Raw genomic sequence first — 15,299 nt, 5'->3', positions numbered from 1 at the left:
ACATTTCCTTAATTTTACGTACTTCTGTTCAAACTTTCTAACATCTTTCAAAACTTCATTTACATATCTCTTACAAGTGACACCAGTAACGGAATGATTAGCTGGAAATCGCAATCTGATAACAAAAATGAATATTTAACCAATAACTTTGATAAACATGTTGTGGACGATGACGAAGAATCTTGTATTTAAATACGACTTATTGAGGTTGTTGACGACTTGCGGCATGATAAAACTGTAGCATCCTTTGAATTAAATTATTTAAACGAGATTAAAAGCTATTGTGATGCTAGTCATTAATTTTATTATTACGTTTTACTTTATAACGTGATGATTTTGTTAAAACATTGGTTGTGTGATTATGCTCGCATGAAGTGGACGAAAGTAACATGATCTTGTTACATTGTTTAGGTGTTTCTTCATATGGTTGATGACAAATAGCTGTGATCATCCTAGTAAATCTTCTCTGGACCTTTTCTATGTTGCCAATGTCATTGTGCAGGAATTGTGTCGTATGCTGGATTCAACATGAGGTGTCATTAGAGATTTGTATAATACACAAAAGTTGCTTTTGGTTTGGAATTCAAATGTTTGTTTGATGACACCCAAGGTTCTGTTTGCTTTGGACACAGCTTACCACGTCAAAGAAAAACAATCGGTCATCCTTATTTATAATTCAAAAAATGTTCCCGTGAAAGTTCAAAAATAAATATTACTCCGGAACGAGCGCTTAGTACATGATGTAACCGTGTCACACATGCGTATAGGTGTGATACCCTTTTTATAAAAAACTCCATATCAACTTGATGATATTATAAAAAAAGACAATGAAATTGCTTAGTAAAACATAAGGATGACAACCCACAATATATAAAGTAGATTATAAATCAAAAACATACACAGACGTATCTATTTATTTATTTTTGTTTTTCGTTTCTCAGTGCCTTTTTAGAATATGTGCAGCTGGCATGACTTAGCTAAAAATTTTACTCACAATGTAAAAAAGTATGCAAAAAATAAAAGTCTAAATGTTGAGTTGGAATTGGCTTTAAATCCGGCTTTTTTGTACGTCAGACATGTCATTTCTAGATCAAAATGCTATAACAATAAAATAATTTTTTTTGTATTTTATTATAAAACCAAGTGTGTCTGTCTGTCTGTGACAGCCATAGTGGATGTGTTCACTTTTCTTTGATGTTGCCAAAATTTTCTTTAAAGTCGCCGAAAAAAGTATGTTTAATTTGCTACAAGTAACACCACGGGTTTAAAAATACCCAACTTTATTTGCTGAAGTAATTTTAACAGCGGACTTCAGAACAAGGTTACTCTCCACACAAAAAACAGAAGAATGGTTACTTCGTCTTGAAAAAAATGTGGCAAAGGTAAATTGGTAAATAAAGCATATTTAAAAAAGAATGAAAAATCCAGGTGAAGTATTAGAAGCAGAAAGTGAAGTTAGAAGTCACGAGAAGTTACTTTGGAAGTGAATGGTGGAGATAAATGTAGAATATAGCTAGCTAAAATGGCTAGCGTTTGAAGTGGATTGAAATTGAGAAAAATGAGAACTTTGATATTTTCAGCTGTTCAGTTTTTATGTCGCTAGAGCTATGTGTGTTACTTTTGATGTAGTACGTTTCAATTGCATTCTCATAAAAAGGCCAATAAAGCCTCAAATTTCTAAAGTTTTATATGATACCGCGTTTTTTATAAAATAACAAAATTTAGCATATTTGTTACCTTTTTTGCATAATTATTGTCTCCCCTCGTGTGTAACTAATGTATTTATCCTAAAAAATTTTAAAAACCTGGCTACTAAACAAATTTGCTAGCGAGACAGAGTATAGCTAAGTAGCATAAATGGCTACCTAGCTATATACCTCCTCCCAGTCCAGTTAATCCAGTTAAATTTTGTGAGCTAGCATGTAAATTATCTGTTTTTCTTTTACAAGGGTTGATATTTTTATACAGGGTGTTGACATATCGGGGTGAAATTTATGTGGGTTTATGCCTTTTTTGGTTAAAATTTTTTAGGAGAGAATGGCATAGCTGTCCGTTTATTTTGTTCGTTGTTCAAACAAACTACTGCTTTTTGAAATTTTGTATCATCTTTTGTGGAAATAGACCACATGCTATATACTAAAAGAACAAGATTTGGTAGAAGAAGACTTCATCGTAAGCTGTTGCGAAAGCTGATTAATTTTTATATTTTTTTTTTATAAACTTTTGTTTAGAAGAATTAGCTGTATTTGATGTTAGTTTAGCTGTAAGAATATTCTATGGTTTTACATTTTTGTTTTTGTTAAAACTTTCAAAATATTTTGTTGGAACGGTCACGTGGTTTTTTTTAGTGTTTAAAGGGCGTACAAGACATGGAAGCGCTCACATGTCAATTAGTTCTTGAACCGTACACGTTAAAACTGTTTGATTATCTATAAGATAAGCAGTTTTATTTTGAATAGTTTATAATGTTGTTGTTAATAACAGTGTAATTTTTAATGATACCCTTAACATTGGAGGGTTAGTGGCTGTAGGACTGGGGTCTAAGGATATGTTTCCCCATAGAATAGGGTTTTTCGCATCCGGCTTAGCCACGATTTCGCAAACGTTTGGAATGTAAATTAGTGGTTGTAATTTAGTTTGTAGGAGACATAGATGTAGTATATTGTGTTATGACTACCGATAGCTCACGGTTCCTAACTAAGATGACAAACACATAACACACAATAACTACTACTACTAGTCGAAGATCTTTGAGTTATTTTTGGTTGAGCGCAGCGAATTAGAAAATAATTGGTGATGATAAAAAATTACGGTTTTTTTTGACTGAAACTGTTTTTGACATTTTATGTTCAAATTTTGTAAGAGAGAGGACCATATGCAAATATATATACTAAAAGAAATAATTTGTATCTATATTATGATAACCGTATACGTCTGTTTGTCTGTCGCGCTATATGGCAACCGCAGTAGCGGGACACGCGAAATACGGTAATTAAGGACGGGTGAACCGGTGGATTTATCTACGGGCCACCGACTAGTATATATATTTTCTACACCTTCCAAGTTGTATTTTTGTACCTTGTGATCTATTGGCGGTGACTATGCAGTGTAATGACTGATCGTCTATAATTTGATGTCCTTTTTGTGGAATATATTATGGGTGAAGACAATATAGAACATATACTGATTTTTGTTGATTTTGATTTGCTCCTTAGAAACTGATCTCATTTGCATTTTGTGTAAACTGATTTGAGGAAGCACCGTATGTTTCCAATCTTTGTTGAATTAAAATTTACTCCTTGCTCATTGCTTTTTCGACATTTGGGTGAAAAATGTATGGTAAAGTGCGTAGTGGATCATCATACAAAAAAATTGTTTCGTTAAATGATTAATTTTTACATTTTGTGTATAATTTTAGGGGAGAGGATGATACGCAACCAAATAAATGATTTTTCCAAATTTAAATTTGATATTTTTTCAACTATGAATTTTCATATTTTTTTTGTATGAGTTTTTAGGGAAAAGAAGATGTTTAAAATTCGTAAAGAACCTATTTTCATTGAATTGTGCTTACTCTTGTAAGCATTTCTCTTTTGGCCATCCAGATTAAAAAATTGGAGGTTTTTAACATAATCACTTAATAAGATAAGTACATATTTGAGATGTGTTATTTCTGTCGTTGTTATTGTCTGTGTTGTTACAGTGGGTGTTACAACTTTTTATCAACTAGACTTTGCACCTTGCAAGCTGTTTTTTTTATATTTTGTGTGAGGTTTTTATGCGATTTGACATTTGACATTTTGTGTAAAATTTTAAGAACTTTTTTGTTAAATTAGGACTTGCGTTCTTTTTTGTATTTTGAGATCAATCCACTTAGTAAAGGGAAATATTGAACATACTGAAAGGCAGTATTTAGTATACTGAGTATTTGCAGTTGTCATCAAAATTCAACTTTCTTCATTGTTCTTCTACCTAAGTGTATCTTTCAACGGGATTTTTCGACTAGTATTTTATGGACTCAACAATAAAGTTACTCGGCGAAATATCAAGTTACAAGTCAATGTGATTAAATTTAGCGACAGTAACTAATACTTTTACTGACTAAAAATATTAACCGACTTTAGTTACCAATAATTTATTGCACTTTATGGAGAAAATTGCGAAATTATGGTCCGCTTTTACATTAAAAACTCGTTCTGCAAAAAAAATACAAGCTCTTTTTTAAAAGAATATCGAGATTTTACCCAAACTTGCCATTATTTTTATTTCTCTGTTGTCCTAAACGATAGACCTTTTGTTTTTAACCTAAAATCCCAAATTACTTAAAAATCATATTAATATAAATAAAAATCGTGTATTTTAAGTCTCTGCCATATGATCTATAAGAATTGCAAACGTCTCCATCTAGCAAACGAACTTTGAAGTTCATTAAAAGGAAAACACCGCAATATATTTCTCCACGTCTGCAATCATTGTATTAGTTTAACTTTTTTTCTTCAAAATTTAAAAACTTACGTTTTTAACACCAGCTACTTTTTGTTTATTTTAATAAAAGCGCAGTTGTTTGAATTAAGTTCTGATCACCATCTTGTTGTGATTACGTCAATACTCACTCAAAAATTAAAATGACAGTTTTTTCGTCTCAGCTTGTCTTGTCTTGTTTGAAATGTGAGCCTTGCTTGAATAAAATTTTTCTTCGAAAAATTGTACTAAAAAATAACAGTACGTGGTTTACTAAAAAACAAAATACAACATTTTAATAATGCATAATTAAGCTGATTTCTTAGAAAAAGTTTCCTACCCAAACGAGCACTAACTTCAGAAAGGCCATGGCTAAAAGTTGTGCCAAAAGAGTGGAAAAAATATCAAAACACCAGTTAACGTGATCGCAGCATGAACAAAATTATTCCAAAGTCACGATGTCCCAAGTCACAAGATGTTACAAAGTCATAAGTTTTTGTCAGTCAATAAACTTTTAAGATTTTCAGGCGACTTATCAACACAAAAAGTTGGTTTGGTATTTTTTTCTTTGTATCAATACTATTGTTTTTATAACTCATTGATTTTTTTTATAAATATGTATATTTATACTCATAATTGTGTTAACATATTGTTTAATTCTTGGCTATAAAAATGAAAACTGTCAAAGCTATGCTTAAAGCGGTTTTAAACCCAGCTTTTTCGAAGCAACTTTTGTCATTTTTTGTTTACACTTGCTTTTCTTTTGGCTTTTTTAAAAATGTCTATTTTTTGACTTGAGCCTAGTGCATAGTATCGAGTTATTTTCTTCTCGGGAATAAGTTCATTTACTTTATTGTGCCTTAAAGGATGAACCTAAGAAATATTTTGACTTCCATTCTTTTGAAATTTAGAACTTTAAAGTTTATTTCTCCATATGCTTCAATTTTTAAATTAATCGCAAAATTACAAACCAGATCTTGCGTAAAAAACCTGTTTGAAATCGCCAAAATTTCAAGGTTGAAGCTCCGTGATAGGATTATATTTCTCTACATTTATAAGCAATGTATATTCAAGCTTTCAATTCTTTGTCATTTTTGTTAAGTACTTATATTTTATCAACAGCTATCATTTGTTTATTCTATATGAAGCACAGTTATTTGAAAGTAGTTCTGACCATGTTGTGATTGCGTTTGGAGGAAGGATTACGTAACCTCTCACTTAAGATTAGCGTGTGAGTCTCCTACGTCTCAGCTTGACTTGGCTTGTTTGAAAGTTGAGTCTCGCACCAAAAGAGAAGCTTTATGCAAACTATAATAAAACATTTTCTCTTACTTTTCTTTGAACTAGTTGGTGGCCGATAGATAGATCCACGGTTTCGCCAGTCCTTTATTTACCGCATTTATCGTGTCTCGCTACTCTATATGAGCATTATAAAATAGATACTAGCTAAATTTAAATTTTTTGGATGTCATGCAGTTTACATCAAAACATTCAAGGTCTTGATGCATGTAATAATTACCTATAGAATAATAAATCGAATCAAAAAAGGGTCAATTTTAACGAATTTCTGAAAAAAGGGTGCATATCAAAATAATAGTATTTATCAAATTCATTTCTCTAAGCTCCAGTATGTACGCTTTTAAAATAATATATGAAGATACAGATTTAATTTATCAATATCAATCTTGCTTTATAAACGATAGTTTTCTCATTATTGGTAATTTTTTAACGTGTTTTTCAAGATGGCGTCCAACACGTCTTTTTAAGTTATTATCATAATACACATATCTTCCACTCACGAGATCGTTCTGCTTTGTTTTCTCTTCTATAGCTCTATGTATATAAACACTCTCAGAGAGTAAATATTCATCAACTGCGTGCATGTTAAAACCTGTCCTTGCAGATGTCTCCAAGTACGAGTAACACCAATTTAAAACTGAATCAGTTCTCCTTCTTTTTTTAGATGTAGATTTGCATAAATCCATTTTGTTTTTTATAACAGTAATTGACAACTCTGTCGTGTGTCGAGATTTTATTTGTTCGATTTCTTTGCGAAGTTTGTCAATTTCATCGAAGCTGTTTTTATCTTGTTCAGAGAACACCAATAAAAATATATCAGCTTGTTGAATATATAGTTTTTTCATGGCTGGGAAAGAATATGAACCAGATATATCTAATAACTCAAACTTCACATAGAAGTCATCAATCAAGGCCTCTTTTTCATAAATATCAAAAACCGTGGGCCTGTACATAGATTTAAACTCTTCATTGCACAAATTATGAATTATAGAAGTCTTTCCAACTCCAGCGTTACCCATTAACAACACTTTAACAGTTCTACGTTTAATAGACGCGGCTTTTTCTCTTCCTGTACTCAGTCTTGATGGTGAAAGTCTGTTAAATATACCAAAAGCTTTGTTGTTTTTCATCTTAGCGTTTCTGTTTTCTTTCGTTAAATTTTCAGCACACCTCTTTAAACTTTTAAAAGTCCTTCTAAGATTCTTCGCTCTGTGCAACGTACTGAATTTTTTGTCTCTAAAATCTTGTTTATTTGAACAACGCAATCAACACTTTTCAAATTATTTACAATCTAAACAAAAATAGTTTTAACAGAAGAAAAAACTTTGTGACTTAAGCGGTAGTAATCCACTTTGCAAATCCAAAGCTAGAATAGGAATCCGTAGTTAAAAATACAATATTAAAGTATTAAAAAAAAAAAAAAATACTTTTTAAAGACAAAAATGCTTTATCCTGCTCACCAGAGTATCCATAGACGATCATTCTCGACCAACTAATTTTACATTTATATGGCGAGCATTAATACAAGTGGACCAACAGTGACGGTAATGTAACAAGTGAACTACTTGATTTAAAAGCACTAATCACCCGATCTTAACTAACAAAGCTTAACTAAGCTTCTTTAAATAAAACTATTTTGAAGTCGAACGAAAATGACTTCATAGCGATTGATGTGACGTAAATAACGTCATTTCTCTTATGTGCCTCGTTTGAATATTGTCTTCGTTCTGTCATATTGTAGATGTTCTTATCTTACGTCATTTATATTAACAACATGATATTAGTTTTGCATGACTGATTTTTGTCGTGTTCGTGCTTTTTACAAAAAAAAAAGAGAAACAAGGTCAGATTTTCCTTCTTCTAAACATGTCTGAAGTCATCTATAATTTACGTTTCTTAAGCAGTGGTTATCAATTTGCGCAGTTCAAAGCCAATATAAAAAATAATTATGATATACATGCACAATTTATCAATGGATGTCATCTCTGTCTTATCATAATACGTCATGTTCAAAAACAAGTATCAGCTTTCTAAAAAATAAACAACGTCAATTGTCAAGAATATGAACCATGTCCTTAACCCAGGCGAACTGCAATCTAAGACATGCTGACTTCATTGATATGCTTACAGTGTGAAAAGTGCAACAAGCGGCGTTGTTTAGCCCTGGCTAGTGAACATTTTGTCGTCCACCGGCTGTAGACAAATGCCCAAGTGATGCTTAGCCAATAAAGGGAATTTTAACAAATAACAATTGTACGGCGAGGAATACTCTGACGGAAACCTACTTTTGCGTCGCCTTTCCCTCATTTGTTAATTTCGTGATATAATTTTTTCATGACTAGTTTGCGTGCGTGTATGTCATTTTTGAAAATAAACAAGAAAAGAAAGTCAAACCCACCTTTTTCTAAAAATGATTAAACTATATGTCAAAACCAATTATAACTTCCTCTTTTTCAAAGAAGGAATACACTCACGCAGGCCGCCATTATCAATAATTTGAAAGCTTTCCAGTGGTGCGCGATGACGTAATTTATTATTTTGAAGACAACAGCCATTATGTTCTTTCATAGGTAGTGTTTGTATAAGGTCGGCTAGCTAACCGTAAACACCTTTAGAGGCACTATGTAATTCTTTTAAAATGACGAGTATAAATTTTTTTTGAAACATATAAATACTCGGTATTTCGTGCAAATAAAGGAGAAATTTCTATTCAGTCTGCAAATTACTATGTAATTTTTAAATATGGCGGAAGCGTTCCTTACTTTAATTGTAGTCAGCTACAGTAATGTAAAAACCTAATAAGTGGAAATATTACCTGTTAGAATTCTACGTCTAGTGTAAACTTAAAAAGACGTGTAACCTGTAACCATTTGTTTTCTTATTTAATACAAAAAGAATTTCCGAAAGAACTATCGCAAAAATATTTGAGATTACAAAGTGCGACAGGTCGAGGGAAACAATTGGATTACAAAAATGCGATGGAATGACAATATGCGGTGGGATTACAAAGTGCGATGAGATTTCAAAGTGATACACTACAAATATTTTCTCGGTCACTTGAAATAATATAACATCTACTTTTTATTAACACTGTATGAAATTAAATTTTCAAACATGACAAGAATATATTGTTTATTTTCAAAAATTGTCAACATAAATTTGTTTGCCCATACCGAAGAAAATTCAGTTTATATGGGGAAATAAATTACCCACTGGCTGGTAAGTGATTTTCTCACAACCAATAGCTCGACTTAAAAAAAGTCTGAACCCCTCGAGAAGATATGTTTTGTTTTCCCGCTTCTCCGAGGATTTATTTCCAATAAGATTATAGATAGAAGTACTCACGTGACGTTAATGGTAACATGTGGTTGCAGTGGTTGTGTGTAGGAAGGGAAAGGGAAGAGAGCTGTCTGTTACAATTGTCGTTGTTTCTGCTTCGAAGGGCAGAATGTAATCATCTGCGGTCATACTACCATAATCAATGATTTGATAACGCTACATGCAAATTCGCAAATTAAAACTCTTACCTATAGGAAATACACTCCCAAGATTATATATTTTGCGATTTTTGAGAATTATTTAATACACCTTTCCCGTATTAATTTTCTTTGATGTACCGTTGCTATTTTTCCACTTTTTTAAACAAAATCAATGCAATTTAAAAAATCCTCACCTGAAACTAATTATAATGTGGCAATTTTTTTTTTGTGATGTGTACATAAGTCAATTTTCATCATCATACAGCAAACAAACTTCAAACGTAACTTTAACACCACCAAAACAGCAATTTCACATGTCGGATTAAGTTAAAAATTTATGCACACACCAATTCAACGATGTTAAATACGATCCTAAAGTCAAAACTTCAAAATTATAAAATTATGAAAAACATGCAACTCGGGAAACGTGCAGTATATTCAAGACAAAGATGCCGTATTTTTGTATTTATTACAAATCTGTCTTCTTTCACCTACAATCAAATTCGAATACTTATTTCCTGACATCCAACACAAAAGTTTTACTGTTCATGCTTAAAATAATCACCATTGAAGCTAAAATAAACTGGCATACCAAAGACAACAACATTGTTAAACGAAATTTGAAATCGCAAGTAAACTTGTCAGCTTCTCACGCGATCCTAACACCAAACAACTTTGATCTGTTTTGCCTTCCCAAACGAAATAGTCTTTCGAAGAACAATCTTGCGTTTAAATCATGTTAACGTAAATTATGTATACATAGCAAACAGGAAAATAATTTTCGTTCACAATAAATTGTGCTGACACAACAACTGCTTTTGTTACTTTCTACTGAATAATATATTTAATGAAAACCGCGCGAAAGTTGACTACATAAGTAAAAGCACTTCGTGCGCTATGCAATATTTATGAACAAATCTTTTTTTATGAAGTTCACAATGGCAGCTATTGAAATAACTGTAAGTAAGTCATATAATGTCCTTTGTTTACTGAAGTATTAATTCTAAGAGGATTCCGATATAGAGCCGGCGTTAAGCTTGCTAAACTTTTCCTGTTTCTCAATCTAATCTGCAAAGGAATGCGTATGAGTTATTTGAAGGCCTTTAGTTTACACGGTAAAATTATATGTCCAAAATTTGGATCAACCAATGACAGGCAAGATACTACATTCTATATAGCTAACCAAAAGCCAAAATGAAAATTTTACATTTGGCAAAAGTAATACTTGTACAAATTTATCCGAGTGCATTTTACCAATCTAATTTATGTTTAGTTTATAAAATATAAACAAGTAAACACTCGCTCATATAGAAATTTAGGAACATTAAAAAACAAATTTAACATGTATCAGCAAGTTCTGGTTTCATTGTACCTTGCGAGGCTGTGAAAGTTAATAAATTTTCAAAAGACAGAAGTATGCAGCTATCCCCTGCGTTTGATAGCATATTTCAATTTTTTGGTATTTTACACCTGACTTGGAAATGAAACGAAAAGCAACAGATATCATTATCGTTTAAAGAACACAAAATAAAATAAACAAAAGAGCTGAGCGGGTAATGAACTGTGAGACAAATAAAATTATAAAATATTGAAACACCACCTTATAATTTCGGAGGTTAAGTTCACACTAAAAAAAAGGTCTGCATCTTGGCGCGTTGATAATTTATGACAGTCGCCAAATACTCACTTTCGGTATGCCGCATGACAATGCAGAAGGTATAGAACTTGGCCTAATGAGCATTTTACAAGTTATTTTGGAATCACATGTATCATCGTATACATTGTGTATGGAGAGGGAGCAAGGTATAGACAGCTAGCTGTATTTATACTATTTTGTTAAGGTTTTTATTCAGTTTAGTGCTTTTTTTATTGTTTTTTTTTGTGTTATTTTCACTAATCTTATCTCTACCTTATCTTGTAGCTGGCTAAGCTATTGTACGTCCAACTAGAAAGTGAAAAGCTTTAACTTTTTAGTAGCCAAACACAGTTTCTTATGTGTAGTTTGGTCACTAAAACTTTTACTGTAGTATAAATTTGACTAGATAAAAAAGATAGGTATGTTTTCTTTTCATTATTTTGTAACGTAGCCAGGTTTTCTTTAAAAAAAAACCCTGATGATAATTTGAAACTCTCAGAACAAACTTATCGCACAAACATAAATGTCTGTGCGACTAGCTTAACAGTGTAACATCAGGCAAAATTCTTATTCCACATGATAAATTTCAGTGTCGCTATTTTAGCTAAACGAAGTAACAACGGGCGATTGTCTTTTTTTATTGTAAGCGAACTTGCATTATATACAAGGAATTTCGCAAATATTTTGGAAAACTTCCTCAAAATGAAATTATTTTATTGTTTAAGCTCGACAGTGAAACCACAGGTTTTTGATCATGTTTTCCATTTAGACCGAATTTCTTGAAAAGAACATTGCGCCTAAAAGGACGCCCTACATTTAAAATGGTCTATCGCCATAAGCGCTTCGCTGTATTTGTGGCACATGGCTATTACTATCAGACTGTGTGGCGATATTCAGTTATTATTAAACGCCTAACCTGGCGTTCAATGCCGCGTTATTTAACTGGTTTATAAATATAAAACATTTTTATCGTCGTAGTTATAACCTGCGGGAAATACATTATATAGGTAAGTGGTTAAAGGATTCATTTTTACCCAATGGTACCACTTGATTACTATATGGGTCGTTTAGATACATCTCTTCATTCATGTATCCAATTAGCGGAATTACACGAATTATGCAATCGCTTTCTAAATGCGGTTTGATAACGTAGAACTTGCTGAAAAACTAAAGACGAATTTCTGAAATTTATTCTGTTTATAACTTCGTGTTATTAGCTAAAAGAGTCTAGCTATCTTATCAGTAAAAAAATGGCAAAAGGTTGGTGCAAATTTTTAGTTGGTAAAAAGATAAGTCGCTTACACAAAATTTTATCAAAAAATTAATGGAAAAGATTCTTTAACAACAATGAAAGGACTGAAGTAAAAATGGATAATAAATTTTTCCTACGTGCAAGGTAATTTCCCGAATTCTCCTTTATAAATACAGTTAACAATTTGGAAATGGTAAACTGAAAATAAGTAACCGTTGTATTTTTATATTTTAATGCAATTTGATTCTTGATCAGAAGAAAGTCAAAGTGCGGATTTACTGGGGCGAGCTGGGTGGCTTAATGCCTTCAACGCGGTTAGTACCTTAATTAATTCATGGTGAAGGCTATTAAATCATTGTTGCGAATAATGTAGCTGTCCTAATGCGAATTAATTTAGTCCACCATTTTAATTCATTTTCTTTTTTCTTACATTTATAAAGAAAATATGCAAACACGGAGCTATCTGTTTAACGTTTGGCAGATAGTGTGGGTGAAAGATACTTTAATTTGACTCCAGAGCTTCATCGCTTGTGGCGCAATATCGATAATAGCCGTCTTAAAAAACGATAGAAGTAACACAGTTGGTTGTTCTCTCTAAGATTAAAATATTTTAACAGCAAAATGACATATGCGTTTACATTCATAGCGTTTAAAGCTAAAAACAACTTACAAAAAAGTGTAGTTTTGTTGTAAGACTAAAGAAAAAAAACTGGACGTAGATGTATCTTTTTATGGCAATATCCCACTTTTACACAATAAGAATGGCGATCTTGGAAACAACTTAGAAGAAACACAGTTGCTTTCGCTAAGATTGAAAGAATTTGACCACAGAATAATATACGTTTACATCTACTAAGAAAAAAAATGTGTAGTTTTGTTGTAAGGTTAAAGGATTTTTTAACTTTACACAATATATTTGTAGACAACAAGCAGCAGTACTATGAGTATGTCATATCGAGTTCTGTTCTTCGTGCACTCACTGGTCAACGAAGCTGGAACAAGTTTTTCATTTGAGGGATGATTACACAAATCATTGGAACAGCAGGATGACTAAAAAGACATAAAAACAAATGAAAAGAACTATCTAAATAATAAACAGCTCTGTTCCTGTTCCCAATCTATCAAATGCTTGTGAGTTTTTCCTCGTGAGAAATGTCACACTAGATGTGTATTACATATATAATATTACATACATAACCTGGCCAACATTTATCAAGTGTGTATATTTCGTCATCATTTTAAGCCTCACAAAAAAATATCTAGTCTTTATCAGGGTTGCCTTTTTACCAATTGTAGAAAATAATAACAACAACTTCGGGTATGAGAAGTAGTTTAAGGTTTGTTTCTTCGAACAAATTGTCAAAATTAAAGGATTTTGAATCATTCGAGCCTGGACGTAATGGAATCCCAAACACATAAAAGATATTTCGTAGTTTGTCATTCCTAATTTTCACGTACTTACCTGCATAAGATTCTAACTCCTTCAACATTTGAACACATTTTTACAGCAAATACTAAATCGGCGAAAAAAGTAAACCTATGAAGTAGCAAAAAACTCAGAAGGTAAATCCTAACGTCGATGATTTGTTTCACGTTACCTACGTTCCTGTTCTTTATGTTATTTTCCCTGTAAATTCTGCTGTAGGCTCAAGATTTTATTTGATAACGTAATTTTTACAATGTTATGATATGTTACTTACCTGACATTGAGATTCTCCAGATAACAACATCAGTTTGCAATGAAAATCACATTTCTCATAAGATGGTGCACATCCTGTTTGATACACTCGTTCCGAATTATGTTTGTCTTCGACGAGCAAGTAAGACATCGTGATACACATATCGTCTTTGTGTTTTTCAGAACATTTAACCACTGTTTTTGTCCTGTTGCAACTTTTTATATTGCTTGAAAAACATTCATAACATCGCAAAGCTAATCCTGGCATAGATGTAACAAAAAAATTTATACATATTCACAACATCTGATTTTTAAACAAATCTACTGCAAAATAAAAGAAAAAGCTTATGGGAATGCTATAAAAATATAGTATTTACTTTTTTATGAAATGCTATTCTTTTAACGCTATTTTCCAAAAAAATAGATCATTGTCTTTCAATATTCTTTTTTAGCAAAATGGTCTTTAAACTTTAATACATAACAGCAAAATCGAAAGTTAGTTTTTATGCGGAAGCAAGGACAACACAAGGGACTAAATTTGTCAAGAATGTTGTCAGAATAGCCTTAAGAAGGTGATTAATACCTCTAAAAAGATTTTAAAGTCTTTGTTGTTGTCTCAATTGGCTTTATCCCATAATTTTATATGGTTCTGTGCAGAATTTAAAAATAGCTAGCTTGGTCAAAACATAAAGAATAAATTATGAATATTAGATATTTTTAAGGTACTTTTCTGTTGTTTTAAGTTATATTTGTGCGAATATCCAAGATGATTTGATTTGAAGTTTTTGTCCTTATTGCTCATAAACTTTCCCTCCGCCATTAACTCGACTTTCGTGTAAGTTAATTATGTCAAAAATCAACAGCTCGTGTTGTAGCCCCTTTAACAGAAATTTTGTCTTGCTGAATTTTCAGGTTTAACTGTGCATTGATTTTGCCACTTCCTCTCCTAAATTTTACATCTTGTCATACTGTAAAAACGAGAAAAAAGATGAGATGTATCCACTTATAACTTTTAAAGTCCAGATTCAGTGTCCATGCTTTAGATCAAATAAAGAAGCTACATTTTCTGTACGCTTTTTCCAAACTGACAAATTTTTCAGCAAAAACAGAGAAAAGCTGCTCGTACCAAATAAGTGTGACAATATTACAATCTTCATAAATAAATTTTAAGGCAATACCTTGCATCAACAAAGCCGCAAAACACAACACAAAGCATAGCCAAGTCATAATTCAAATCTTTTTATTTTTAACCTTTCAGTACTTTCTCTCGCTGTCATGGGTAGAGCTTTTATGAAGTTTCAGCATTTTAGTAGAACAAGCAGGTGTATGGCGATCTCATACCCAAAGTTGACTATCACAGATCGCTTTCTTACACAGTCGGTAAAGCAGTTGATATTGACAGCGATAAGGGAAACCACTTGAAGCAAGTCATTAAACGAGACAAAGTGAGTCAAGAAAAAAGCTTAAAGAAAGTTCTGTACTTTTTCAACTTGG

The 15,299-nt window shown here is 31.9% G+C and overlaps 2 protein-coding genes across 2 annotated transcripts; both read right to left on the bottom strand.

The window, feature by feature from the left end:
• Positions 1–5,611: 5,611 nt before the first annotated feature.
• LOC130626003 (ras-like protein 2) lies at positions 5,612–10,315 on the bottom strand. The gene is made up of 3 exons (XM_057441123.1): positions 9,832–10,315; positions 9,434–9,611; positions 5,612–7,051 (listed from the first exon to the last, which is right to left on the bottom strand). The coding sequence occupies exon 3, from the start codon at positions 6,888–6,890 to the stop codon at positions 6,141–6,143; it is 750 nt and encodes a 249-aa protein (XP_057297106.1). The 5' UTR covers positions 6,891–7,051; positions 9,434–9,611; positions 9,832–10,315; the 3' UTR covers positions 5,612–6,140.
• A 2,061-nt stretch (positions 10,316–12,376) lies between these two features.
• LOC130625727 (uncharacterized) lies at positions 12,377–15,085 on the bottom strand. Its single transcript, XM_057440830.1, has 3 exons — positions 14,984–15,085; positions 13,828–14,066; positions 12,377–13,177 (listed from the first exon to the last, which is right to left on the bottom strand). The coding sequence occupies exons 1-3, from the start codon at positions 15,030–15,032 to the stop codon at positions 13,031–13,033; spliced, it is 435 nt and encodes a 144-aa protein (XP_057296813.1). The 5' UTR covers positions 15,033–15,085; the 3' UTR covers positions 12,377–13,030.
• Positions 15,086–15,299: the final 214 nt, after the last annotated feature.

Source organism: Hydractinia symbiolongicarpus, chromosome 14 (genome assembly GCF_029227915.1).
Source record: "Hydractinia symbiolongicarpus strain clone_291-10 chromosome 14, HSymV2.1, whole genome shotgun sequence".
NCBI lineage: Eukaryota > Metazoa > Cnidaria > Hydrozoa > Anthoathecata > Hydractiniidae > Hydractinia > Hydractinia symbiolongicarpus.
Note: the sequence above shows the minus strand (reverse complement) of the source record. Positions and strands in the feature narration are given on the sequence as shown.